Source organism: Toxotes jaculatrix, chromosome 1 (assembly GCF_017976425.1).
Source record: "Toxotes jaculatrix isolate fToxJac2 chromosome 1, fToxJac2.pri, whole genome shotgun sequence".
NCBI classification, from domain to species: domain Eukaryota; kingdom Metazoa; phylum Chordata; class Actinopteri; family Toxotidae; genus Toxotes; species Toxotes jaculatrix.
Genome location: NC_054394.1, coordinates 20,184,841 through 20,212,695, shown reverse-complemented (window position 1 = coordinate 20,212,695; position 27,855 = coordinate 20,184,841). Strand labels below are relative to the sequence as shown.

Below are 27,855 nucleotides of genomic sequence, written 5' to 3'. Positions count from 1 at the left end.
ATTTTCCCTTCTTTAACCCTGCGTAAGTTGTTTTGACCTATTTCTTATGTCTGTTTTGTGTTTTGGATCCCCTTTCCCCTCCTTTCCCTGTCACTACTCTCCAATCCATTCTTTTCCTCTCCTCTAGTTCGTGTGCCCAGTCTGAAATATCTCTGGATGGTTTCTCTGAGTGCCCTCCTCCCCCAGTGCCTGTAGTGCTGCGTGGAGCACGAGAGCGCCTTGCAGTGGAGCTAAGGGACCGCAAAGCACCACTGGCCGTCATGGAGAGTCTCTCAGACGCCGAATCCCTCTATAGCCTGGACTCCCGACGCTCCTCAGCTGCTTTAAGGGGTTCACCAATGCTGGGTAGCCTCCCATTCCCTTTGGATGCCCCGATCCCCGAGGAGAACCCATCTCTCAGCTCTCGCACTGAATTACTGGCTGCTGACTGCCTCTGCCAGGCAACACCAGAGCACCTGGGTGAGGTTGGGCCCTTCTTTACCCCACTGGAATCCAGATCCACCCCGGATTACCCCATGAGGCTGTCTCCTGCCACACCTCGCTACAGTGGACACCATTCCCCCGCTCTGCTAAACCAGAGCGCTGTGGCTCAGCCTTTCAAACCAGAGCATAGCGCCAACCCAAAAATGCTTCCTGATGGGGATCACCAACAGATTCCTGGTGTCTACAGCCCAGGGAGCACTCCTAATGCTCCACTCAGCCCCCATATTGGTTCTAGACCAATGGATAGAGAAAAGGAAGATTGGGAACTGGAGACAGCAGAGAAACAGTTAACTGCAGAGACAAGACCGGCAGCTTCTACTCCTCCACCACAACTATCCAATGGAAACCCCAGCCAGGCGGTGTTGGAGTTTGCCCAGTACTTAGACTCTCTATTCAGACTGGACGGCAGTAGTTCACCGCCTCTGGAGCTGTCTGACGGGGAGTCAGAGTCAGGCCGGGGCTCCTTCGGGCAAGGTGAGTGTCTCGGAGATGGACAGCGGTTGGATGACAAACAGCTTCTGGCCAGAGCAACATTGGAGCCTAACCTAGTCCCCAAGCCCCCACGCACTTTTGCTGGATCTGCTGATCCCTCTTCGGGCATCTCTTTGTCACCCTCCTTCCCTCTCTCATCATCTGAGGAGCTCAACGACCTTTCCCCTGGCGAGGGTGGCCCGCCAGCCATACACTCCCTACGAACATCTACCCCTTGCCACTGCCCTGAAGAGAACACACTATCATCTATGGTGTAGTGTGCTCCCGAGACTCTGATGTCCTTAGCCCTAAATTGAGAGGTGCAGTCATCCAAATTTTAAAACATATCACAGTACTTGCATGCAATGGAATGCAGTCACTCATCTGAGATCCAATGACAGAACTTGACTGATCAACTCACAAACTATTTCCATTCTTCAGGTGTCCCCTTTGAACGCTGTTTATAGCATTTTCCACACTATTGCAATGACTAAGAAAAAAAGATACCTCTCTCTGCATGCCAGGGGGCTGTGCTGCTTTTGGGTGAATATAAATAACTGTAGCTTCACAATGCCATTCCAAAACAATGTTGTCTCACCCACGTAGGGACTCGTCAGCATTACATCAATTCCCTGACTTAACAAAAATCAAAGGGAGAATAGATAACTGAGCAGGGATTCAAAAACTAACACTGTAGAAGAGGTTAGCATAGGCACATCATCTGGGTTGATGTACTGTACAACTTCCTGCACCCTCAGCAGCTCCGGAAATTTTGTCCAGCTTTTATTTTATTGTATTTTATTTTTTAAAATCAGGAATGTGAAGATGGACATAATTTGTCAATCAATAGAAGCGAGAAGACATTATTTAATGTTCCTCAGGTCTATAAAGAATTGACTTTGAGAAAGAGAGGAAGTGTGTTACATTGGTGAGAATTCATGTGTCTTAAAAATTTAGTGATTGTGACAAAGTTATTACAGACACCTATGGATGTTTTTGAGTCTTTTGGTTACTCTTTATAGTGCATGAAGACTTTTTTTTTTCTTTTTTTTTTGAAGAGAAATTGTCACTAAGCCACTTAGATGGTCATCTGAATACTCTTGCACACATCATACTGCTCAATTTACCCCCCTTTGCCAAAAAATTTAATACATTGTATTGCCAAATGTATTTATGAGATGTAATTTTGTATATGTATATGGATATTGCTTTATTTAAACACAAGCTAAGTTCATTATCTCCTCCCCTAGCCATACTGTTGGTTCCCATGTAGACTGTTACACAGCAACACCACAGAAAAGATGTCATCCTGACCTTAAAACACTGCCATAGCTTTCATTTTGAGAACACATTCTCTGTACCTTGGGTTTGAACCAATAATGAACTTGCTAATAATCCTAGTCTCATAACTACTGTACCTTTCTCTTTGAAGAGCTCTTAGCAACGTGCCCAGATCAGGGTCTGCATGCTTTATGCATTTCAGAGTAGCATGGCTGGTATATAACAAGTTTTGTCAATAAGTCACAGTAAATAAGCTCTAAACATGTCTAGAAAGTATCATGCGTGTCATCTCAAAACTTTGAGAGGCTTATTAATTGTCCAGCTCACCAGACAGGACCAAACTGTGTCCCAGGATATCATTTCTCTTGTTCTCAAGGTGCTCTCAGTCATTTTGGATGTCAAGGTGTTTGCTTCCCTTTAATCTGGTTCATCTCATACATCCTTGAGGTCGAACTGAATGAATAAATGGGCTCGAACATGACGTTTGCCAATTCTAAATACTGTACGTGCGATACAATCTTCCATATCACTCTGGGTGTAACAGGTGGCTCACGATTTGCATTATTTATTATTGTTAATGTTGTTATCACTTTTATTGCTATATTTGATGGTATTATTATCCTTATTGCGCTTGCAGCAGATTGGTTTGATGTCAGTGGTTTTTAATCTCAGTTTTTGGGACAGTCTGGGGAACTTTTTAGACTTTCCCAAATGTAAGGAGTTATATATTTCAGCTTTTTTTCTGTCCGAGTGGAAAAGTATGTGACATTCTGCCATGGCATGGTGACAATATGCTCTTTTTACAAATCTTTCATAGTGGTGAGACGTGCTGCAGAGTAACAGCCTGCTCACAGTGACCTTTGGTGTAGCGCCACCGTCAAGCCTGGAGTCACCATAGGGATCTGCACAGTCTCCACTTGGAATAAGATTTGCTGTGGTTACTCACAGCAGACGTTTCCAGCCAGTTTACAGTCTGACACTACTCAAATCATGCTGCCAGTCCCAGTAGTCTCTCACCAGATACACTAAGGTTGGGCCAGCAATTTCCTACGTTCTGTAGCTTTGCTTGCAGCCAGTCAAACACTAAACACTGCTGAAAGAAAGCACTATAATACTTTCCTCCATGATGTGTACAGCACCATCTTCTATGTGTAATTATTTATGCAGATGTCTAAAAAAAAGATGAATTCCAATAGAGTCATGTAGAAAACAACTATATAACAATAAGGAGATAATGACTATATTAAAAGATATCAGTATTGACATATAAAAAAAAATCATTTGAAAGTTATTTATTCAAACTATTGGCAGATTTACAAATCAGTCTATATTGAAAGAGGAATAATTCAACTATGTCTTGTCCATGTTTACCTGGTTTGCTTCCCTTCCTTTCCTGCCCCACAATGAGAATGTATTTAATCCCTCCCCCTCACTGCCCTGCCTGTAATGGAATAAACTACAAACTATGAAAATAACTATAAATTTCTGTTGTATATTGTATTCTCTTCGCTCAGCATATTTCTCTCGGATACACTGTATTAGGTCTATTTAAATGACCCACAAATTGTAGTTCATGTAGTTTATGTCCCAGGTTTTCTAGGTCTACTTGTTTTCCTCACTGCTACAAATTTAGTTATTTGTTTTTGTTTAGCTTTGATATATTAATAAGGGAATAATGTGAGTATAAATGTCCAAGTGTTGTACCAAAGTTCTGTTGAGGGTCTCCTAAAAGATTCTGAGTGTAATTGGCACACTTAGGCAGATAAATACTCAACATCACAAACTTGGCTATTTGTAAAAAGTAATTTCTTAAAACTATTGACTTTTGATGATAAGTGCTCTGGACATATGAAGGATTGTATTTAGGAGGAAATTTTTCCAAATGGACCCATCCTGAAAAAGGTTGTGCTTTAGGTTTGATGTAAAGAATGTGTCATCCGTTTTAGAAGTGCTGAGTGCAAATGGATTTTGAGTAAAGATGGCATGAGTTGCTCAGAGCTATATTTAAGCCCAAGTGTAGGTGCATTGTATTATGAGCATACAGTAGGTCTGCTGGAGATCAGAATCTACTGTTGAACCTTATGGAGGAGTCATGGGTCAAATGAGACACCGTGGATGGGAGGTGTCTGTTTGATAACACAAATGACGTACCTTGGACCTGTATCACAAAACAGTTACTGAGTTAGCCACTTAACTGTACTGAAAAAGTGCTAGTAAAATGTACAGTATAAGCAAATATATGCCTGTAACTCACAATAGCCTGTGGGTATTTTTAATATGTTTATTTCTTTTTAGTCTTTTTCTTTTTCAATGTTGCTATTAGGTACTCTGTGACCAACAGTAGGCTGCCCTCACAAAAACAACCCTCCTGTCATTGAGCTTAGACAAACTAAGCAAATCCCTTCAACATTTTTCAGTGTTTTTGCTGAAATTACAACCCATTGTGGAAATGATTGCTTCTGTAGGTCTACATCTACCATCTTGAGCTGTCTGTGGATACACTGGGGTCCTGGACTTATTTCCATTTTCATTATGATATTAAAAATAACATTAAAGAAAAATATGTCATATGAACAACTAATTTAATCAAATCTTTTTAAGTCAGTAAGAGTCAGAAACATTAAGAACACTGGTTGTCTGACATAGTTCAAGATGTAAATATTTCTGGATTAAAAAGTGGTTGGTTAAACCATTTTAATATCACCACATTACATTAAAGAATACTGGTAAGCAACCAACAACTAACCTCTACATATTCCTGAGAAGTTGTCAGACATGTCCAAAAATCACTGAAAATCACCAGTGTAGTTGACAAACTATTTACTTTTTTTTTTTAAAGTAACGCTAACAAGGTCCGCTGAGAGAGACAGTGAAGTGCGGTTGAAAGCTCAGGGTTGGTTAATTGTTACTTTTTGTTTGTCTGTTTTTTGGTCAATTTACAAGATGTAACATTCCCAAATAGTTTACTTAACCCACTGCTTCGTTTCTACCATGATCTTTCCCTTGGTGTGCATTAGTAAAGGCTGTATATAAACATTTAAATATAATGGTAAAACGTGTTTAATGTAACTCCAATACCACCAGAGGGAAGCAAACGTCTACCTCCTGAGTCACATGTACATGTCAGAAGAAAATAAGAATGACTTCCGGATATCGCTGAAAGATTTCCTGGAGCGCTAGTGTTAGCTTGAAGCTAGGCTAGCATTAACACTGTGTATACAAGTGTAGCTTGTTTTCTCACTGTAGCCATGAATTAAGACAGAACTGTCGGACCTCGATCGTAAACTTCTCGGTGGGTAAAACATATACCCGTGACTATAGAAAATGAAACGTCTCTTCCCATTATTTTATAGCGTCTGATAATGGCAGCTAACTTAGCATGAATGTTTACACAGCTGTTTCAGTTAACGACTACGTTAGCTGCGATTAGCCAAGTTAGCTTCCTAGTTCATCTAAAACAAAATAATCTTATCGCGGTTCTGGCAGCAAACCGTGACAGTTTATTTCTTTCGCCGCGTTATGGTCAGTATTTTTGGATCGGTGACATTGATATATTAACAAGTAAGAAGATGTTATCGTTTCAGTTGACTGTACGCGTCGCTGACAGCAAAAGAATTGAAATAAGCATCACATTTACCGCTAGTTATTGTTAATGTGGATATTAGGCACTGCAGTCTTGTCATGAGAAATACTGTGACTTTTGGGGACATGAAACCTGTGTATTACCCTATTCAGGACCTTACAGGCAACGATTGTAATTGCGTGTGTTTGTGTGCGTGTGTGTGTGTGTTTACCTATTAGACAAGGTAGACTAATTCATTGATTATAAACTAGGGCTGCAACTAACGAGCATTTTCGTTATCGAATAACCTGCTGATTATTTTCTCGATGAATTATGAATCGCTTTATTTATATAACGTCAGATAGTGAGAGAGTAATGAAAATGTTCATTGCAGTTTCCGAGTCCTTGCAAAGTTCTTGTCATCAGATCAGTAAATCAGCAGAACCCTAAGATATTCATTTTAATGTAGCATATGACAAAGAAAAGCATTAAATTCGTTAGAGGAGCTGGAACCAGACAAACTAGTTGCTGATTAGTTTTCTAATCAAGCAATCAATAAACTATGTAGTTGTTGCTGCCCTACAATAAACAGTGCACAGAGCTGTCACTCATCAAATGCTTGTCTTTACAGTGGCTGGTTGGGCAGAGAGGTGTCAGACATGTATGCCTCTGGGAAATACAGCTCGCGGGGCCCTGCTCTTATCCCCCGGATGAAAACCAAGCATCGCATATACTACATCACCCTCTTCTCTGTGGTGCTGCTTGGATTAATTGCCACCGGAATGTTTCAGTTCTGGCCCCACTCCATTGAGTCCACAGCTGACTGGACCCTTGATAAACGCAGTGTCCATGACGCACCTCTGGTCCGCCTGCCTGTCTCCAGTCCCATTCCTGAGAGGGGTGACCTCAGCTGTCGCATGCACACCTGTTTTGATGTGTACAGATGTGGTTACAATCCTAAGAACAGAATCAAGGTAACTGCCTCTCAAAAACAACCCTCCCATCATTGAAATTACACAAACGAAGCAAATCCCTTTAACATTTTGCAGTGCTTTTGTTGAAATTATAACCAATTGTGGAAATGGTTGCTTTTGTAGGTCTACATCTACCCTCTGCAGCGGTTTGTGGATGAACTGGGGGTTCCCATCAGCAGCACTGGACTTTCTCGAGAATACAATGACCTGCTCAGTGCCATCTCCGACAGTGACTTTTACACTGATGATGTTACCAGGGCTTGTCTTTTTATCCCATCTACTGATGTACTGAATCAGAATTCTCTACGTATCAGAGAGACTGCCCAGGCTTTGGCAATGCTACCCAGGTAAACATTTACACTACATCCAGTCATTAAAAATTTGTAGTCTCAGTTAGTTTTAATCATGGTGTTTTACTGCTTTGTCGCTATAAGTTACTCTAAAGTCATTCCTCTTTATGAATCTCTTTTTCTCAAATGTATCACATATCTGTGTTGCTATTAGAAGAGTTAAAGGTAGTAAGTATAACTGGGATGGAGAAAACCAAGGACATCACAGTGAATGTTTGATATTTTTTTATTTGATCCTTACTCATCCTTTAATTTTCTGTTCAGTTTTCTGCTAAATTAGCTGGTTGTTTCTGCACTAACCTTGTGTGTGTTTTGCTAGATGGGACAAAGGGATGAATCACCTGCTTTTCAACATGTTACCTGGAGGCCCCCCAGACTATAATACTGCCTTGGATGTGCCCAGAGACAGGTAGTTAGAAGTATATCTTAAAAGCCATTGTTGTGTAGTATTTAAGGATGATTCATTGTAACCTGACAATAATCTTTCTAAAATCTAAAATTACCAATGATGGTTCACATTCACAGTGTTCCCAGCAGGTTCATATAATAACGTGATATATTTAGGTCAAAGACTAGGTGTAAGAGAGGTGTTATTCAAAACACCTTCCCGGGGAAGCATGTCATTAAGGTTCATATTTTTAGGATTCCTGTCAACAACATCACACCTGTAGGAAAGACAAATGATTTCACATTGCTACTTATATTCTGTGTCAGGGACAGGTTAAATTAATTTCCATGCATTAATGGATTATACAATCTTAAGTAGCATTTACCATAACTGCAGTCACTCCTCAAGTGTTACGAATTATTATTTGATGAAGATAAAAGAGATATTTACAAGCATTTAGGATATAAAACATTTTCAGGAGGCCTTTAGGAGACATTTCAAATCTGGTTGCATTTACCTGCTAAGAGCCCATGTGTCTCAAGATGTCCTGCAGGTTAGAGTGATGGTTGAGGATGGAAGACGGTGGGTTTATGAACATGCTGCCTTGAGACAATGAACACTATCTTTAGCTGTAAAGAATTTCCTGGGCTCATCCAGCTGGAGTCCATTTGGCATGGAGCCTCATCAAAAGCAGGTGTGTGACTGACAGAGTGTTTCCATTTTATATTCTCCTTGCCTGAGAATTGAGCAGACTCCAAAATACATTTTATCATTTGGTGGACTAGATGGGATTAGTTATCCAGGTCACCAAGCCTCGTTTGATGCCACTTCATGTCTCACAGCAGCATTGTTGGTAGCAAAAATGTGTGCATTAGAAAAGGCTGTATATAAACAGGAAGTCACAGGAAGCAAAAGAACCAATTAGTGAATTTGTGTTTTAAAGTATGTTCACGTAGCTCGTGTCTGTTGAAATCTCCAGTGTGTTGAAGCATTGTTACAATCCAGGTCCTTTTGTTTCAGAGCGCTGCTGGCTGGAGGTGGTTTTTCTACATGGACCTACAGACAAGGCTATGATGTCAGCATCCCAGTTTATAGCCCACTATCTGCAGATGTTGAGCTGCCCGAGAGACAGCCTGGGTGAGCACACCTCACACATTAACTCTCATTATCTTGTTTGAGTGTCACATCATGACCAGATTACAGTCACTTTACCTAATTCAACCATCAACAAGTGCTCCTAGAGAACATAATGATATGTGATATTTAGAATGGTCTTCTGAACAAAATAAAAGTTATTGTGGTTTATCAACACTCTTTAGGCTGCTCCCTGATGTTATTTGATTAAGCAGTTAACAAAATTAAGTATGACTCAATAACCAGTTGCATCTTGTCTTCATTCTTTCCAGGCCGCGGCGATACTTTATTTTGTCCTCTCAAACTGCCATCCACCGAGAGTACCGTGCTGAACTAGAACGGTTGAAGGAAGAAAATGGAGAAGCCCTACTCCTCCTGGACAAATGTAGCAACCTCTCCCAGGGTGCCGCTTCTGCACGCAAACGCTGCTACAAAGGGCAGGTGTATGACTACCCACAGATCTTGCAGGTGGGAGGCACAACTGCACTGAAAACAATTTATTTCAGGTCTCAGGTTTTAAAATTGATACCACCAAAACCAGTGCATGTTATAGACAGAAAGGATGCAGTATACACGTATGAGCAGCATAGAGGCTTATGCGTTACCACTCAGCAATGATAAAAACTGCTGTCCCTGGACCCTGATAGTTCGCCTTTAATAAGTACTTCTGTTGGAGCAGGGAGGTAGAAATTACTACCCAGGAACTAAAACCAGGAACTAGGATGCTGTTGTCAAAATGCAGTTAAAATTCCTAAAATGTTATTTGGCTCTTGAAGAAGTTTCCAGCAGTGGAAATGGGTCCATAGAGCCGTGTTTTAGTTTGTTTGTCTTTAAAATGCAAAATCACATGGCCCATTAACAGTTTGTTCCCAATGTGTCCCGACAGGAATCTTCATTCTGTGTGGTTTTGCGGGGGGCACGTTTGGGTCAGGCAGCCCTCAGTGACGTTCTGCAGGCTGGCTGTGTCCCCGTCATCCTCGCTGATTCCTACATTCTGCCATTCTCTGAAGTACTTGACTGGAAAAGGTCTGCCTAAGTCACCAAACGGTTATAAAACAAGTTAATGGCCTGACGGTCTGCCATTTTTAGTTCACTAATTTAATGTTTCTGTTTCTGCAAAGGGCATCTGTGGTTATTCCAGAGGAAAAGCTGTCAGAGATGTACACCATCCTGAAGAGTATTCCTCACAGACAAGTTGAAGAGATGCAGCGACAGGTAACACTCACAATATCTAAATGAAGAGAAAACATCTCTCAGCGAAACGTACGCAAAGTGCTTTACATTTAACTGCACTTTGAGATCTTGTGGTGGTAAAAGGTGCTGTCACTGAGTTTAGAGTTATTTGCGTGTCTGAGATGTGCCTGTACCTGTAACCAACCAGTCAAGTCTGTGGAAGCCAAAACAAATTTTATATGTTGTGAAACAGACAGAAATTTGAATGCCATCCTCACTTTTTGTAAGTTTGAATTTCCTTCTTTGCTCAGCCTAGATTTTAAAAAGCTTTCGGAAAAGACTCAACTGTGTTGATATTTGCTTGAGTGAAATGTATAGAAGACGGCTCATTCTCCCTTTCCTTTGATATCTGCGTTGAGCCACAATAAACAAAAGTCAAAGCGGCTATGAGAGAAGTGCACCAGTTCAGCTGCTCCTCATTCTCTTGTATCAACTCTGGTCCATTTACCAATTATACTGGCCAAACAGACATTTTAGGCCAAGGGCTCAGAGACGGGCTTGGGGTTGGATTACACCAGACAAGCTCAAAAATATGGCTTGCTTGTGAGGTGGTGATGTTGGTTAGGAGCATCCTACTGTGTATAGTTCACAGCTAACTTGGTATCATAAATCTGGTGTTGTTTTGTTATCCACTGGTCACAGTACTTCTCTGCCCGCTGTGGTGGTGCACAGATGGATTGAATTGGTAACAAGCTGATTCTTATGTGAGACGTTTCTCTACAGATGTGTATATTATATACATAATCCTATATGTATATAGGATTTTCTTGTGGTGTTGGTCACAGTACACTCTCTAAACTCACAATGTCTGTTGCACTCTTACCTTCATAAATCTGGAGGTTTTCCTTGATGTGGTTGAGCTGATGCATTTCATGAGATTGGCCAGCAGATGGCTCAGCAGCTTTTGCTTTCATAATGTTTGTCTTTGTTCCCATGTGGTCTGACTTTTGTGCTTACAAATGTAAAAATAGGAATAGGCAATTCATACTTACCACAAAGGAAATCCCACAAAATGAGCGACTTTTATTCTACTTTTTTAGTATAGTTGAAGGTTATGCCAACGTAAATTATTGTTACTCCTTTTATGAGTCAGAGGTCAGGGAGCCGCCTGTGATATCAGCAAAAAAAACAGCTGCTCCAAAGAAGATGAACTAGGAAAGACTGATTGTTTGGGTGATTTGGTCATTGTTATTCATCAGTTGTCTTACTGGGAGGTCAAGTGTGTTTTTATTTCACACAAATGATGAGAGTACAGACCATGGCAAAGTAACATGTACATAAAGAGCAGGACTGCTTTTCCATTCAGCAAATCCTAGTAGACCTCCTCAAATTGTGATCGGCAGCTGTGGAGCTTCCATCTGTAGACTTGTTTCAGACAGCAGAACTTATTTTCAAATTTGAGATGATGTAATATCATTCATCGAGCTCACACTTTAAAACGCCAAATACTAAACGGCAACAACAACTAACAATGTTAACAGGGCTCAAGTGAGACCACTGAGCTCATGTTTTGGTACCGACTCCCATGACAACTTTGTTTTAGCCTCTCATACACTGTATGGAGTCTATGTAGCCTCTCCAGCCCTTCACCATGCAGAACAGTATGCTGCCTGCAGCTGATTTATAGAATGTCAAATCTGTCTGCCCCTTTTCTCCCTTATATACTGTCTGCTTTTCTTCAGTCCAGACCTTTTTTTTCTTTAGCATGCAGCCCATCAGACAGAATTGAACAGTCAGGATAATGACAGGTCTCAGTGGCTTTCTGGTCAGTCAGATTTGTAATAACAGCTCCTTAATCTTACCGATCTAGATTTGCAAATTCGATGTCCTTGAGCGATCAACTGAGATCCTACTCCAGATTTTTATTCTTTCCTTACCTGCACAAATGCAGGAGTTATCAGAACTTCACAGCCCAATGAGAAGGGCGGGATTTTATATATCTGAAATGTAAAGGTTGAACAGAGGAGGGTCTATCAGTGTAACCCAGGAAACCATGGGGTTCACTAACAACAAGACCGTGACCAACATGAAACCTGCTGCTAAAGCAGTGGTTTTCAGTCATGGTCCTCCAGACACAAAGTCCTGCTACTTTTTTAATCTAGACATTATAGCAAGGATTGATTTACACCTGGGAGACCAGGTAATTATTATTAACAAGTGGTGTGTGTGTGTGTGTGTGTGTGTGTGTGTGTGTGTGTGTGTGTGTGTGTGTGTGTGTGTGTGTGTGTGTGTGTGTGTGTGTGTGTGTGTGTGTGTGTGTGTGTGTGTGTGTGTGTGTGGAAATGTTTTGATCACAGTCAGAAGTAAAGTTCTAATAAATCTTGAGCAAAACAATATTCCCAGAGAACAGCTCACACGATTGAAACAGACTTGGTTTCACTGCTGCTTTTGATTATGTCGAAAACACTAATGATTGCCTGGTTCTGTCCACAGCTCACTGGTTGCCAATTCTGGTCTATAGGTTGAATCATCTGTCAGGCACTTGACAACTTCCACTGAGTTAAACAAAGTGATGCAGACTACTGTAATCTACACTGCTTCTAATCATGTCCTTGACCTTTATTTTAACTATTTTAAACAACAAAAGAGTGGGAGCTGCTGGGGAGCTCTCTAAACAAGAAGGAAATTAGAAGATTGTTCAGTTTTAACCAAACGTTGCATCGAATGACTGTTATGTTTTACTTACAGAGGAATATATTTTGGACCTGACTCTCTTGGGACTGATTCCATTATTTCTCAATATTTGCAGCAGGTTTATAGTTACTGTTTACATTACACATAATTTTCCTTTTATTGGTGAAATAAATTCTGGTCAGCTCATGGACCGAGTAGGTCCATGAGTTGCTCTGTTTGTGCTGCTAAACAGGAACAAGGTGTAGGCTATAGGCTAGATCCTGGAACTGGAAGATGGAGTAATGGGTTTCTCTTCCTCTCTTGCAACGCTGTCTCTTCTTCCCTGCTCATAAAAATTCCTGCAGGCAGTGGGAGCGGGTGGAGGGTGGTGGGACAGGCCCTCGGGCCAGCACAGTTTGCTTTCTGCCTCCTCCCGGTCGGAAAAGAAACTTTCATCACTGGCTGATTTATGGGCCGTTGGGATTCCCCCTCGAGATTAGAAAATCTTTTTGGATCCTCCTCACCCCCTCTGTAAAAATAAATGCTGTTTTTGTGTTGTTGTACATCTTCAATGCTTTGTGCCATACGCAGACATGGGTGATTGAGGCAATGGTCACATGTTGTTCACGTGCCACTAAGAACCGTCTTTGTTAAACAGAGAACCCACACAGTCAGTCAGTAATGCAAACTGGTGCGCTCCAATAGGAGGACAAGATAGAAATATAGCTCACTGCTCTACACACACACACACACACACAAATCAACACATCCTCTACCACGGAACTGTGGGTCATTGAGGAGCTGGCGGGGTGGAGTCGGGTCAGTGTAACACAGGGCCTCCTGGCAGGAGACAGTGTTGTTTAAAGCTTCGTTAACTCTTATTGGGTTCTTTCTCCTCTGAACTGTCTCTTGAAGTTTCTTAATAGTATAGGGGCCTGCAGGAGACAAGGAGGCTAGACGTGTATCATGGTCAGTCACACTAGTACAGAGTGATCATTTAATTGTAGCTTCTATAAAAATACAGTCATGAAAAAGAATTAAGGGACCCAATAGAATTTCCAGGTTTTGTTTCATTGATTTCTCTTAAAACTTCTTCGTCTCTGCATCACAACCATAACACAGTCAGAGCCTAAATAAACTATCTGAATAAGCAAATTCAGGGCACAGATATTCTTTATCATGCTTTGCAGTCTTGGCTGAAAAAAAACTATGAAGTGAATCATGAATGAGGGAGATTGAAGTTGGGTATTCCAGCAGCCAATATGATAACATTAAGATATGAGCTAAGAGTTCACTTATCATTAAAGTCTGCTTTGCACATCAGAGATCTGTTGAAATAAAACAGGCACGGTCCAAAGACATTTCAGAGGGCTTCAGAAGAAAAGTTGTTGAAGGGCAAGAGGCTGGAGAGGGCTGCAAAACTGTCTTCAGAGACATGGACCAGGGGGGAAAAAATCTGGATTTTACAGTTATGACTTCACACTGGTGTTATCTTCTGTCATGTCCAGGCCATACTCCATAGGATAAATGAAAATGAAATGAAAATAAAAATACAAAAACAGTTTTATGAGCAAAAGCTTGTCAGCATTTAAGATTAGATTAGATTCAACTTCATCGTCAGGAATTTCTTACACCTGTATGTAGCATGTGTTTCGATAATGACAAGCTTGTCTTTTTTGTGTGGTTACATATGTTTGTGTTTTGTTTTTTTCTTGTCCTGTCTTGCCCATTTTTGTATGCATTTTAAGCAGTTCTGTTCCATTTGTCCATAGGCACGCTGGTTCTGGGAGGCCTATTTCAGCTCCATGAAGGCTATCGGCTTGACAACGCTCCAGATCATCAATGACCGCATCTATCCATACGCTGCACGCACTTATGAGCAGTGGAACAATCCACCTGTAGTGGTATGTAACTGTGTAGACTTAGAGTTATTTAGCTATATCTACACCTTGAAGGCTGTTCTCTTCCACCATACAGCTATATAATCCATACAGTCTGTATGCTGTACTGTCCTGAGCTGCTCAGTTGTATTCCTAGACGTCTTTTTATTACAGACACCTGAATGACACCCATCCCGATGGGAGCTTTGCCTTCCCTCTTTCTGAAGCGCCACACATGCAGCACTTCATAGTTTGGTATACACCCAGCTAGCTCTGAGACAGCCAGTTTGTGTCAGCAGTTCTGCACTAGGAGGATGCCTCCACTGTGGTGAAAAATAAGTTCCTGCACGTCTGAGTCATTGTGTTAGTAGAGAGTACACTGGATGTGAAGAATGGTGTGTGTGTTTAGCATCCCTGTGGTTGTGGGAGTTTGTGGCTGCAGACAGCTTGGCTGTGCGACCATCTCTCAGGAGTTGTTAATCAGCCTGGTGCGATCGAGAGTCTTCTCCATGCTCAGCCTGTGGGGTAGAGGCATGTGAGTGTGTGTGTGTAGATGCATAATAGTGTCTTTGCATCTGCCAGATATCTGCAGGTATCCCAGTATAAGTAGAACTACTGAACTCCTAAGATTTGACAGGAAGCAGTCACAACTCCGTTGCAGTGGTGTAAACAATCAGCGCTCTGATGGGTGTTTTCTGATGTTTGTCATTGTAGTTCTGCTCAAACTTTACAGTTTACAGGTTTACAGTCAAGAGGCAGCTCACTCACATGGTTGCTTGTTTTCTTCTGAACAGGTAGCTCGTTAACCAGCAGTTACGTTTGACATTTCCCACTTATGTCAGAATGTTTTGTCAGAGGTCTACCCCCAGTCCAATCTATCTGTATCACTCAGGCCTTAAGGTTTGTTCAGACCTGTCCAGACCCAGAGGTGTTTAATTGTGTCATGCTACAGACCTTTGGCCATTTCTGCCTGAGATGGCAGATGAAGTGTTTTCTCAATGGCTTCAGTGAATGGATGGTGAGAAGAACTTGCACAGAGCACTAAATAAATCAGGCAGACATTTTCCCCCCTCTCCTCCTGTAGTTCTTTAGGCTGGTAATTGAAAGCACATTTCCCAGGATTGCTGGTGCCTTTGGAGGGGGGGGGGGGGATTGCAGAATAAGGGACAAGCTGCTTTTTGTTTGGTAGGTAGTGGGCACACTTGTAAGGTCTATACATAACTGGAATTGAGGCATTTCAGGGTTTTAAATTTGCCAGAGTTTAAAACATTTTGTGGTGATTGGCACCTGGGTATATGAAAGTCTTATTTGATCACTGTCTTGTTTAAAAGTTACAACACCATGTGTAAGTATTTGGACATTTTTGTTTTCACTCTGTTCTCCTGCACAGCTGAAAGTCAGCACTTTACCAGAGGGGATTTTTTTAAAAATCCAGTTGGCTGAAGTCGAGCCAAAAAAAAAAAATTGTCTTAATACAAATGAATTGTCGTGTATCTGATGTTACAACTTAAGTGTCTGCATCATTCAACAGCGATAGATGAGATTTAATCTACCACTGCTGTGCCTCTACATCTGCGTAGTAAATCTATGTGTGGTTAAAGTTGAATGTAGAAATGGGAATGTTTCTTCAGATAAAAAGATAGGACAGACAGATAAAGGCATTTTGAATACTCTTCATTTTATCTTGCTCTTAACCTATGTGCCTTTGAGAGTGTTGAAGTTTCTCAGATTAATGAAGAGCCACTCAAGCAGTTCAAATAACCAAATAAAAATTTTCTTTTTAAGTGTAAATATAAAGTATAAAAACACATTAACTCCTTCAGATGTGTTGGTGGCATTGAGCTGTGGCTTTCTTTTCATCTAATTTATTCTGTTTGACAAATGACTTAAGTGGTCTCTGCCTGTTTTATTCTATTTTAATGCATCTGTGCTGCGCCTATGTGTTAGTTTAATTATTTCCCCCTCCTCTTGAATGACAATGTGAGAGCAGCCGCAAGGAAGTTTCCACTTGCCAGTAAAGTGAATTTTTATTGGTGGAGCAGTGACTGATGTTGTGTAAAAGGCAGTATCTGTGTCTCTGTTGACAGACTTGTGTTGATGCTGTCGAAGGAGCCACATAATCACTCTGTGGCCACCTGGGACCAGAGGAGAACCAGGGTTTATGTGGACTTCAAGAAGCCCACAGATTTACTGTGTTAGATATGTTCTCTTTGCCCTTCTCAGACTGATTGTCACTGTAACCAGTGTGGAACATTTTTGGAGCCTTTGAAGTCTATCAACAGTGAACCCTGGTGCTCCTATATTTACATGTCTTATAGTAGCACATGCTTGTAATTGAAGTGAATGGGTTGTCATTTATTCCAGTTGAGAAAACAAGCTCAGTAAACCAAAAAGAAAATTATTGTTTGTGCACAGACTAACACTAGTTGTCTGTGAGTTTTGAAGCTAAGTATTTAGTGCACACAAACCATCAGAAAACTCTCCTGTGGCTTCCTTCATTTAACAGTGTCACTTGATCTAAGCTGGAGTCAGTGCTGCTCCCAGGATTTACAGGCCATTTTAAAGAGGAGCAATGAAAGAAAAGCCAAGTTCCACACTGACGACAGATGGCCACTATGCACTACCTGGCAAACTCCAGTCTTTCATTGTTCCCTGCTTCCCCCAGTCCTCCTCTCTGTCACTCCCTATTTCACCTACATCCCAGAAGAGTTTCACCCATCGTAATAACAACAGCAGTAGATACAAGAGTGAGGCCAACCTATCTTGTTTCCAGCGGATCTTTTTTTGAACTTCTGTCCTGCTGCTTCTGTAGCGTTTACTTGGCCATCTGACTGGAAGCTTAATTCTGTGCTCTGCCTCTGTTAGCCCCTGAGAGACGTTATTGGATGATTCTTGCTCCGTAATAAAAACCATCATCTGGAAATTACTGCAGGTGACCTCACTGTTCAGTGAAGCGTTGTAATAGTGCATTAAATCATGGAAAACATGACAGACAGGGCTGACATAGAAGACTAGAGGCTAGCTATACAGTAGCTTTCCATAGAAATGACATAGAATGAATAAAAAAGGATGATAAAAGATGTTTGCCGCTTAAACAGCTTATGTTATTTTTTTGTTTTTTTGCTTGTTTCCTGTCTTGTGTAGAAGTGGTCCAGTGTGAACAGCCCTCTGTTCTTGCCGCTTATCCCACCAAGGGCACCTGGGTTCACAGCTGTGGTGCTGACCTACGATCGAGTTGAGAGTCTTTTCCGGGTCATCACAGAAATCTCCAAGGTGCCTAGCTTGGCTAAGCTGCTGGTGGTGTGGAATAACCAGAACAAGAGTCCTCCTGAGGGTGAGTATTTCAGATTCATCGAAAATAAGAAAGTTTATAAAGCTTTTCAAGACATATAGTATCGTATATACACAGTTTCCAGTTCATTAGGTAAAACAGCTCTGCAATAAGTCATACCTTGGTGAACTTTATTATGTTTGAAGCTGTAGTTTGTGGTGTGGTTGAATTGTAAACAGGGTGGCTGCTAACACTCTGATGGACCTTTCCAATTTACCGGTTTAGCCCAAACAATCTGTAACTTCATTTGCCTGACGTTGTAAAATGGAAAAGAAGGAGTAGCTAATAACACCACTAAAATGACCTAGCAACTTTTTGTTGCTTCATGCTTTGCGCTCTTTGTTCGTGCTGTGGTGGTGGTTAAGACCCAAAGTGAATCATCTGATGTACAACAGAGGTGTATAGATAATGGCAGTCACTTTCCAAAATACATGCTGTCGTGACATGCTAAATGCTAGAGTCACTACTCTCTGTCTTTCTGTTTCACAGAGGGTAAAGTGTTTACAGGACAACTGAGACGTCCATACTTTTCTGAGTACTCCAAGCATAGGCACACATACAGAACACTTCATATACTTGCACCAGCAGTACTATGTGTCACTTGTATTTTTATTATTACCTGTCTCTCTCTGTTTTTTCTGTCTTTCATTACTGCTATTTTGTGGCACAAAACTTTTACAGTTGTAGTCAATCAGACTTATGTCATAGTAAGCTCTTTCGAGTTGTTATTTATTGCACCTTGCACTCCAATTATTTGCCTTAATATGGCAATCAAATATACAACAGTTAATCGCGCCTCACCCCACTGATGGCTTAACTCAGACGAAGGCTGTTCATGACCAGGAATTAAAGCAGTCCTGCTGCTGTAAGAGTTGGCTAATGTAATGAAGTAGTGAGACGACTTTGAAGTGCTCCCTCGTGGCTGTGAGTTGCCTTTTCATTAGAGGCATCAGCGGCGCCTGGCTGGAGCTTTGTGACCCATTAGAATTAACAAGGGGCCATTGACAGGTCAGACTCATGGGGCTCAGTCCAGTATGAAGGCAAATTTCTTTGCCATTCACGCCAAGCCTTGATCTGATGTGTTTACAGGCTCCTATTTTTGCTTCTTTCTGTCTTTTTTTTTTTTTTTTTACGACGATTCAGATGAAGTAACACAACATGGGTTTTTTTTACACAGTCTAGCACTATTCCATTTTCTGTTTGTGAGTCTGAAGATCATGTTCTGTTACAGACCTAAATGACATTACCTTTATCAAATTATCTTTACTTGCCTTCTGCATCTGTTCTCACAAATGATCTCTTGTACCTATACAGCAGCTGAGATCAACTGTCACACAGCTAATAAGTGCAGAAGTTATGCATAAAAGCTATAGTTTTTTCTTCAGAACATGTTATTTTGTTTTGTTGATTCTTGAATACAGGTTAAGAAGTCACAGAAGAATTAGCAGTGTGCGTATTTTGACCCATCCTAAGGTGGGGCTAAAATTCAGATAATAACTTATAATTTCTCCATGTCCTCTTCCAACCTTGGAAATAAAAGAAGGGCTGACGGCAGAGTGAAAGAAGAAACTCTGGGCATTTAACATAGCAGTTTTCCTGACAATAGCTTCTGACAGGAGACTTCAGACGTGGTTAAGAGGACCTGGAGCTCTTCTTATAGGCTGCCAGGCCCCAGTTACCCCATTAATGAGGGGACACATTCTGTGTGATCTGCCTGTGCCATAGTCCGTGCCGTGGACACTGCCCAAGATCTTTGAAACGCTCCCCTGAAAAAACACTTTGTTGATCTGCCTCATGAAGAATCGTAGTGTGGTTAGATTTGCACGTGCTTGAGGTTAGGGTAGCGATACGAGTCAGTGAGTGAAGTTTAACTCCCAGAGCACTGTTTTCCACTGCCAGGACAGACTTCAAATATCTCTGTCAGTGGTAAATGACATCATAATTCCTCACCCATCTTCAGACACTGAGATTGGCCACATTTATAATTTTGTTCATCCACTAAAAATGTATGAATTATTGTAGTGTCCCGCTCTGTGTATATATATCTACATCCCGCTGCAGATTTGCAGATAATTTTCTCAGTTAAGTTATTAATTTTTTGGTTTATGAAATGTCAGAAAATAGTGAAAAATATCTAAGAAATAACCAGAGTCCAAAGTGGTGTCTACAGAAGCTTGTTTAAATGATTTATCAATTTAAAAAAAAAAAAAATGTTGCCAAATAATTTTCTGCCAATCGGTTAATCGACTGAATTATTTCAGCTCTTTATCTGTGTTTATAAAACCTGGAATGCAGTTACTATTATTGTGCTGTTTTCTTCTTGGCAGAGTCTCTTTGGCCAAAAATCGGTGTTCCTCTCAAGGTTGTGCGAACCAAAGAGAACAAGCTGAGTAACCGCTTCTTCCCCTACGACGAGATCGAGACTGAAGCTGTGCTAGCAATCGATGACGACATCATAATGCTGACGTCCGATGAGCTACAGTTTGGCTACGAGGTGAGAAAAAGACCCCCATTCAAACAAAAACCCTTAACCTTTACAATAATTTCCCATCTTTGGCAGGTATTGCAGGGAACCATTTCAAGTTGATCCCAGAGTTTAAAGTCATTCAGGGAGATTACAGTCTCATTCTCCTCTAGTTGGGGATTTGACTGCCTGCCGGATGGCTGTGTGTTTGATGTGTGAAGAATGATGACAGGTCCAGAGCTGATGCTTTCCATGCCCACATACCTGCCTGGCCCCACTTAGCCCAGCACACTCACCTGAATCCATTTAGAAGCCATTTAATAAAATTGTGCCCAGTTTAAGGATAATTACATGGAATTACAGACAGGATAGAGGAGCTGTCCGTCTGACTAGATGACAGTGCTTCTTACTTGCAGTAGATCAGTATCAGACTAGCTGCTGGTGTTAAGCCTGAGATATTCAGCCAATCATAAACCTACTTCTATCCAAAAAATATTTTAATTTGACTCTCACTTGTGATTTTTGGCTCAGACAAAAATGTTCAGAGATATCGTGAAACTTAAGACTAAATTTTTAATTCTTAATTCTCGCTCTCTTCTTTCTTGCTCCCAGGTATGGAGGGAGTTCCCAGACAGACTGGTGGGCTACCCAGGCCGGCTGCACCTCTGGGACCATGAAATGGGGAAATGGAAGTATGAGTCAGAGTGGACCAATGAGGTCTCCATGGTTCTAACTGGAGCCGCTTTCTATCACAAGGTGACTTGGGAATGCCCAGCTGAAATTTAAGTAGTTTTGGATGCTTGGGTTCTGCCACTGCCTCTTTCACACAAGTTTCCCTTGGAGCTACCAATGGATGCTAGATCTTTTGCTTAGTAATGTTGCTCAAAGAACCAGTTTTGAAAAAGGGTGCATATAGGAATTCAAGCAAGAAGATTACAGTGATAGACGAGCAGAGTGTCATAGGTAGAGCAGGGTTATCTCACTCCTACTTAAAAGCTCACACATTCACTTAAGTTCAAAGCAAACTCTTAATGCATCGGTTCCTCCTACATACTCTTGGGTCGTCTGGTCAAACAGTGACTACATTATTGTACATAATTAACCTGCAGGATATCTGTATGACACCTAGTAATCATTTGTTGTTTTGAATCTGTTTCCATTCCAGTACTTCAACTACTTGTACACATACAAGATGCCAGGAGACATCAAGAACTGGGTGGACGCTCACATGAACTGTGAAGATATTGCCATGAACTTCCTGGTGGCTAACATCACTGGCAAAGCCCCCATAAAGGTACGTTCATAGCTCTGACTGGCCTGGGTGCTTTAAGCTTGCAGGGGGAGGCTGAAGGTCTGAAAGAACAGACCACCATCTCTGGGTCTGATCAGCTCTCACCCTTCGACTTCACTGCCTCTCCCCCTCCCCGTCACACTGACTGTGCCCAGGTGCAGGGGCCCGAGCTAAAGCCCGGCCTTAACCTCCCTTATCTTGGTGTCACTCACCAACGTGAAGACACACTGGCACTCCCCCCCTCTGAGTGTGTTTTCCTTAGCTCGCCGGGGCTCACACACACCCTGCCATCAAATCGCAAGCTGCACACTTCCCTACTCCTGCACCCTAACCCCACCTCCCACCATATCTCAAACAGGTTCCTTCAGTAAACACTCCACCACACCCCGTCTGTCTTCCTCTCTCTGTCTTTCTCACTTTCTTTTCTCTTCTACACACACACATACATTCACAGATCCAGATTGCTGGGTGCAGGAATGTGTTGGGGTGTAGATGTGACGGAGGCTAGACAGAGGAAAGCCATACATCACCTCTCTCCAACTCCACTGATGAAAATTCTGACATTTTTCAACACACTGTGCTTGACAAAAATTCTTGTAGGATGTCACAGCCTTATTTTGTTGGACTGGACAGTTTATTAGCTTCAGTCTGGGCCGCTGAAGTTTAACAAACAGTTAAAGTGAGCTGACATTACTGGTGTGACCCTGTCCTCCTCCTGTTTAGGTGACCCCAAGGAAAAAGTTCAAGTGCCCTGAGTGTACTGCCATTGATGGACTGTCCCTGGATCAGACACACATGGTGGAGAGGTATGACACTTTGTTTGGAAAATCTCGAATGAGATCAGCACAGTTAAATGACACAGTAAAATATTTATTTATATATTACTTCTTTATTATTTTATTTCTTTTTCCGTGTGTGTCTGTGTGTGTGTGTGTGTTAACATATTGCAACTGGAAATGTCTTCTTCCTCTGTTTCTCTGCAATGAAAGCATTTTTTTCATGCATGCGTTACAACCACCACATTACTTTGGCTTTGCATAATGCGCAATTTCGGTTGTAAAATATTTTTATAGCTCATTATGTATTTTTTGGAATATTGAAAAAATATATTAAATCACATTTATATTAGTTACACAAAAATCACAGTAATGATGGTATTTTAATACTACTGTTTGTTTCTCTGTAATTTAAAGGTTAGTTTCTTATACTCAGAGCGAAACAAATCAAGAACCAAACACAAAAATACTTGCAAAGACACATAAAATTTGTGTGAAACTTATTTTAAAGCACTCTGCTCCTTTTTAAAAACCTCACTGTATTTATCAGTGAAATCTGATGAAAACCTTTATTATTGTCAGTCTTTTCAGTTACTTCTTTAAAATGAGATGCAATAGTTTACATGTAAACAGAAATTAAATGTTTATATATAAACAGAAATAAATTATGGAAATTTGAAAAACTTATTTGAAGAAGAAGGATGACTTACAGATTTTGAAAAGAAAGAAAAAGGTAAATACTTCATCCATATCTATACCCATCATTTGTAAACATTACTAATCAGAAGCTGCTAAATTAATACGTTTTTAGTCTGTTTTTAAAGTAAATAACTTGTGTTTTCATCCACAGATCTGAGTGCATCAACAAGTTTGCATCAGTTTTTGGTACAATGCCTCTGAAGGTGGTGGAACACCGTGCAGACCCAGTGCTCTATAAAGATGACTTCCCAGAGAAGCTTAAGAGCTTCCCCAACATCGGCAGCCTCTGACCAGCCGGTAACAGATATCTGGACCTTGTCACATCTTCAAAACGTCAGCATTTGTCACCATCGTCATCTTTTGTATCAGGGCGTCAGTATTCAGATTAAAGTGGTACATGCTCTTGTCAACTCTCAGTCCAAGTGACATTCACTTTCATCTTTAATTTGAACTCAAAACCCATAATTGTACAGGAGAATATCTTGAATGAGGACACTAAAATCTGGGGTTGTTGACGAGAGTGATTTGTTTATTCCTTTGAAAGTAAAAAAATATTTACCAAAAGTAATACATACACTAATGGTACAGAAGCTGCTTTTGGAGGGTCACCCTGAGGCTGATGTTTGACAGGCTGACTGATTTGAGGCTTGTGGTCCCTGGTCCCTCACTGTTACTGTTTTGGAGCTGGAAACCTTGGGCTACTACTACTACTCTGGAATCATCGTATACAGTGTATATATTTGTATTTTGCAGCAGTGCTGTGTAATAGTCATAATTTATGATGCTCCAACAAGGATTCTCTATTTTTTTGCTTCTTTTCAAAAGCTGACATGGACCAGATTCTTTTAGCTGTACTGTATGAAAAGTAATAAATGTTTAATTTACATGATATATTGTAAATGATTCAATTACATATCTATGTAGGCTTTAGCTAATGGTCACATGAATGTGGTTACACACAACACGGTGGCTAACAGATGATGTACAGTAAATGTTTCACACACATTCTGTTTGATACAATCTGATTGGACTGTTAGATAAAAAATAGTACCATAAATCTAATGTTTAGAGTGAGTAACTGCTGATATAAAAAATAATGATTATACTGAGCTACTGGAACATCTTGAATTGTAATTTTATACTGCCCGAGCAAGCCTTTAGTCATATTTATATATATATAAGAAAAGCCGTGGTGCTAATTGAAGCATCCACTATATGGTTACTGCATAAGCATAAAAGTAATTATATGTTTGACACGCATTTCAAGAACTACTGTATAGTAAATAATAGACAACTCCCAGATCCACATTTTTCAAAACAGATACGTATAAAATGTTGCTGCAGTCCTTTGTTTTTGTTTTGTTTTACCTCTTGTGTGTGTTTATATTTTTGTTCTTTTCGTCGCTATTTGTCCCACCTCCAGTATTTAGGCTGAAAGCAGCACAGTCTTCAAGATGTTAACATGGCCTTGTGATGTTTTTATTCACCTTTTTTTTAAATTTTCATTAGGTCAGTGAAATTGTTTTAAATTTTTTGACTGAGTTTATGTATCTAAATGTATATATGACTTTGTAATACATGATACATAAAGACCACACAAATACATCTTGCAGTTTGTTGTTTTTTTTTCCATCTATGTCTGAGTGAGGTGGGGAGAAGATGAAATCAGACGTTTTCCTTCTTTATTTCTGCCTTTACTCCGATCTGCAACCATCCAGAGCAGACCCTCCATGACACGGCCCATCCACTGTTCCCTCCAGCCTGTCACCTGTTGTTAATATACGCTGCCTAATCCACCCTGTTCAATGTCAGCAGTTCAAAAGGGCGCAGTTCGTATTTTTGTCAGCTTCAATTAGTGTGATACTCTTGCGGGTTCTGCGATCTCATTTCAGCACTCGTGTCCCTTCAAAGGGACTGAAATGCGTGGGGATTTCAGAATGTGACTACAGGGATGACACAATATTTTGGCAGGGTGGAGCAGTGAAATAAGACACAGCAAATTCATTGTTTTTTTAACACCAGCAGACAACTTATTCACAAGTTGTGGCCAACTAGTGCCTTTAGTTGATGACTTGAAAGGCTTTTCTTGAAACTGGAAGTGATTTGAGTGATCTCTAAATACCGACAGGAGAATAGTGTTGATTGTCTCAGTTGTTCTCTGTACAGACAGTTTGTCTGCTGAGGCAACTAAGGGAGCAACCATCACAATTACCCTGCAAGAAATCCTACCCTTTATATACTGTGTCTTTTGCTGCTTTAACCTAGTGAAACGTGCACTACGCATTGCAACAAATCAGGTGACAAATATTGATTCTGAATAGGAGTGCAATAACTTATTGTACTTTAATCACACACAAAATGTAACACAAGCATGAGTAAATTCATACACTCATTTCAAAAGACAGCTTGAAGCCACAAAAATTTTGAGAAAAAAAAAACAACCTTTTGAAACTCATAAGAATTACATATTGAGAGAAAAACAATGTTCAAACAATTTGTGAAATACAGTTTTACCATGTACCACCAAATGACAAAAAAAGTGATACGCAAAATAAAACATAACATCTAATTAGTAACATTTCCAAGAGTCTTACAACACCTCAATTCATTTTGCATGCACAAAAATGCACATGCACACAACAGCACACATATTTAGCATATATTTACTCCTATACTGATTACCTGACTTCAGTAGTATTAGAAAATGAGAAAAGTGGCTGACGACATCATCACTCAGAGACGGAGTTGCAGCATAAAGGAGGAAGAGGCTTTTTATGTAACGCTGATCTTGCATTAACAGTTTTCAAGGGGTAGGTATAGAGTGTCTGTGATTCCTGGTGGAGGAAGACATGACTGGAGATGTTTCAATCCAAGAATGAAACGTAAATACAAAAAAAAAAAAAGAGCGAGAACAGTGAGTGTGCTTTGTGTGAACCTGAGCTACTGAAAGCCAGTATGTCTGCGCACTGTGCAGAGGAACAGTCTACGCTGAATCAACTAGAAGACAGACAGGCCTGTCTGTCCTGACACACAATACTGCAGTGCACAGCCTCCACATGGCTCAGTGTTAATTAAAAAGCCTTCCTGGGTTGGCCGTGCGGCTGTGCCTCGGACCCTGCGATGGGGGGCTGCAGCTTTGGGCCACTGGACATAGTGGAAGTGAGCAAAAGGAGGGACACAGTGCAATGTGTATGTGTGTGCTGAGGTGGGTGATGAAGAGGAGGAGGGGGTGAATCTTTGAAAGCAGAGCCATGACAGCTGAGGGGGAAGCATGTGTGAGGCATGTTTGTTTTGCATTTACCCCCTGAGCGCAGCTGTGTGCACTGTCCTTTTCCCAGAACACCGGAACACAGCAGACGCCCTGACGGCTCGCCCTCTGTCCAACCCCTCAGCTAGAGCAAAGGGGGCCCCATGTCCACATTTGCAAGAAGACTTTCTCAGTTTTGAGATGTGTGCTCTTCAGTCATGATGATGCATATGCCTTGGATTTGGACCAGAGAGTAAAACTGGATGTAATTTGGATGACTTTGGGGTGATCTGCTCTGCTGACAGGTTATAGCCTGCGTCCTGCTTCACTTACCTGCCCAGAAGGACAGTGAATGTGGTTCAGTTTAGAGAATTAGAAGAGGTTGCTCAGCTTGAAGGTGTATACAGGGTATCGGGTTTGCTTTTCAAAGCCATGAAACCCTTTGTTATGCTTAAGGCCTAAATCAGGCCTTGCAAACAAAGGAAGAACATGCATCACCTCATCTGTAAACCTCATCTGCTATTTCTGTCACTGGAGGGGGCAGTTACCAGGGAAGAAACATGGTTTACTGTTTGGATATTTAAATGATATGAGAATATGGATATAAGGATATGATTTGAGCTCACCCAAATGACTCATCTCAGGCTAGTTTCAGCTCAGTTTGCCCCTCTGCTTCTCTTTTCACAGCGAGACACAAACACAAGGCATATTGTGCAGACAGTGCACACAGTACAGTACAGTACAGTACAGATGGCAGAGCTTTTGTCCAGAAACTAACCAGTGCACCTCTACAGGATTTCCCAGGACTTCTGTATGTCAGTTATTTGATTAAACACCACTCTATTTAGGATTATACACTGTGTGCATGCAGTTTAAATTCAAATTACTTAAGGTTTTAAAATTCAGTTCTGACACATGGCGCCTTTACAAGGTAAGGCCACAGGATTAATTAATAATGCAAGATCCAGCTGATATTGCACTTCATCTGTGCAAAATCACAAACAAATCTGCAAGTAATCAAATAACTAAAAAAAAAAAAAAAAACCTAACACACTGTGAATCTGGAAGTTGGGGTCCAGGGTCAGTTGCCCTCTGTGCCTGCTTGATAATATGGCCCTGCTAGTACCTGTTGTAACATTATTCCTGTAGAAATCCCCCTGACTCTTCCTATTGCCTCACTCACAAAGATTGAATGCCATGTGATGAACAGAAGCATGTTTTTTGTGGTAAAACAAAAACTCTCAAGACTGTGCTGAGCTGTTCATGGTGCCACATCCAATTAAGATGCAGTTAAACCTTACTGAAGCTGTTTGCCTGCGTTTGTCCAAAATACTGAGAGAAAAAGAGAAAGAAATACGAGGTGTATGGTAGTGCTGCCATGTGCATTTACTGGTCAGCTTTGACAGCCAAACACCGCCTTGTTTAAGTCCAGAAAAGGCTGTTGAACACTTTCAGTGTTCAAAAGTGTCAACACACTATGTGTAATCTCCACCAGCAGCCTCTGTTTCAAAGGTGGCGACTGCTGGCTTCACTGTTATTTCTGGCAGTCTGACTGACTAGTAGGCACTTCTCTCTCTGAAACTCCTGAGACTGGAAATGCAAAGGGCACAGTCGTGTCCACTTGGAGTCTTTCCTCCTGAAAACAGAGCTGGCTCTGTTTGGAGGCTGGCGCTCCCAG

At 41.1% G+C, this 27,855-nt stretch overlaps 2 protein-coding genes across 2 annotated transcripts in view; both read left to right on the top strand.

The window, feature by feature from the left end:
• The window catches only part of dagla (diacylglycerol lipase, alpha), a 34,256-nt gene extending 30,567 nt beyond the window's left edge, over nt 1–3,689 (top strand). Inside the window, exon 20 of the mRNA XM_041035412.1 lies at nt 128–3,689. Coding sequence (XP_040891346.1) covers nt 128–1,232 — 1,105 coding nt within the window. The 3' untranslated portion in view covers nt 1,233–3,689. The remainder of the gene's footprint in view (nt 1–127) is intronic.
• A 1,702-nt stretch (nt 3,690–5,391) lies between these two features.
• On the top strand, nt 5,392–24,535 carry ext2 (exostosin glycosyltransferase 2). Its single transcript, XM_041041113.1, has 15 exons — nt 5,392–5,527; nt 6,429–6,771; nt 6,895–7,118; nt 7,441–7,530; nt 8,530–8,646; nt 8,916–9,111; nt 9,530–9,669; nt 9,765–9,858; nt 14,262–14,393; nt 17,514–17,703; nt 20,028–20,194; nt 20,777–20,920; nt 21,330–21,458; nt 22,179–22,261; nt 23,082–24,535. The coding sequence occupies exons 2-15, from the start codon at nt 6,457–6,459 to the stop codon at nt 23,218–23,220; spliced, it is 2,160 nt and encodes a 719-aa protein (XP_040897047.1). The 5' UTR covers nt 5,392–5,527; nt 6,429–6,456; the 3' UTR covers nt 23,221–24,535.
• The last annotated feature ends 3,320 nt before the right edge of the window (nt 24,536–27,855 follow it).

Coding starts and splice junctions, on each gene's coding strand:
- ext2 (XM_041041113.1), top strand. CDS start 6,457: ATGTATGCCTCTGGGAAATACAGCTCGCGGGGCCCTGCTCTTATCCCC. Junction 8,647..8,915: donor CTGCCCGAGAGACAGCCTGG/GTGAGCACACCT, acceptor CATTCTTTCCAG/GCCGCGGCGATACTTTATTT. Junction 22,262..23,081: donor CAGACACACATGGTGGAGAG/GTATGACACTTT, acceptor TTTCATCCACAG/ATCTGAGTGCATCAACAAGT.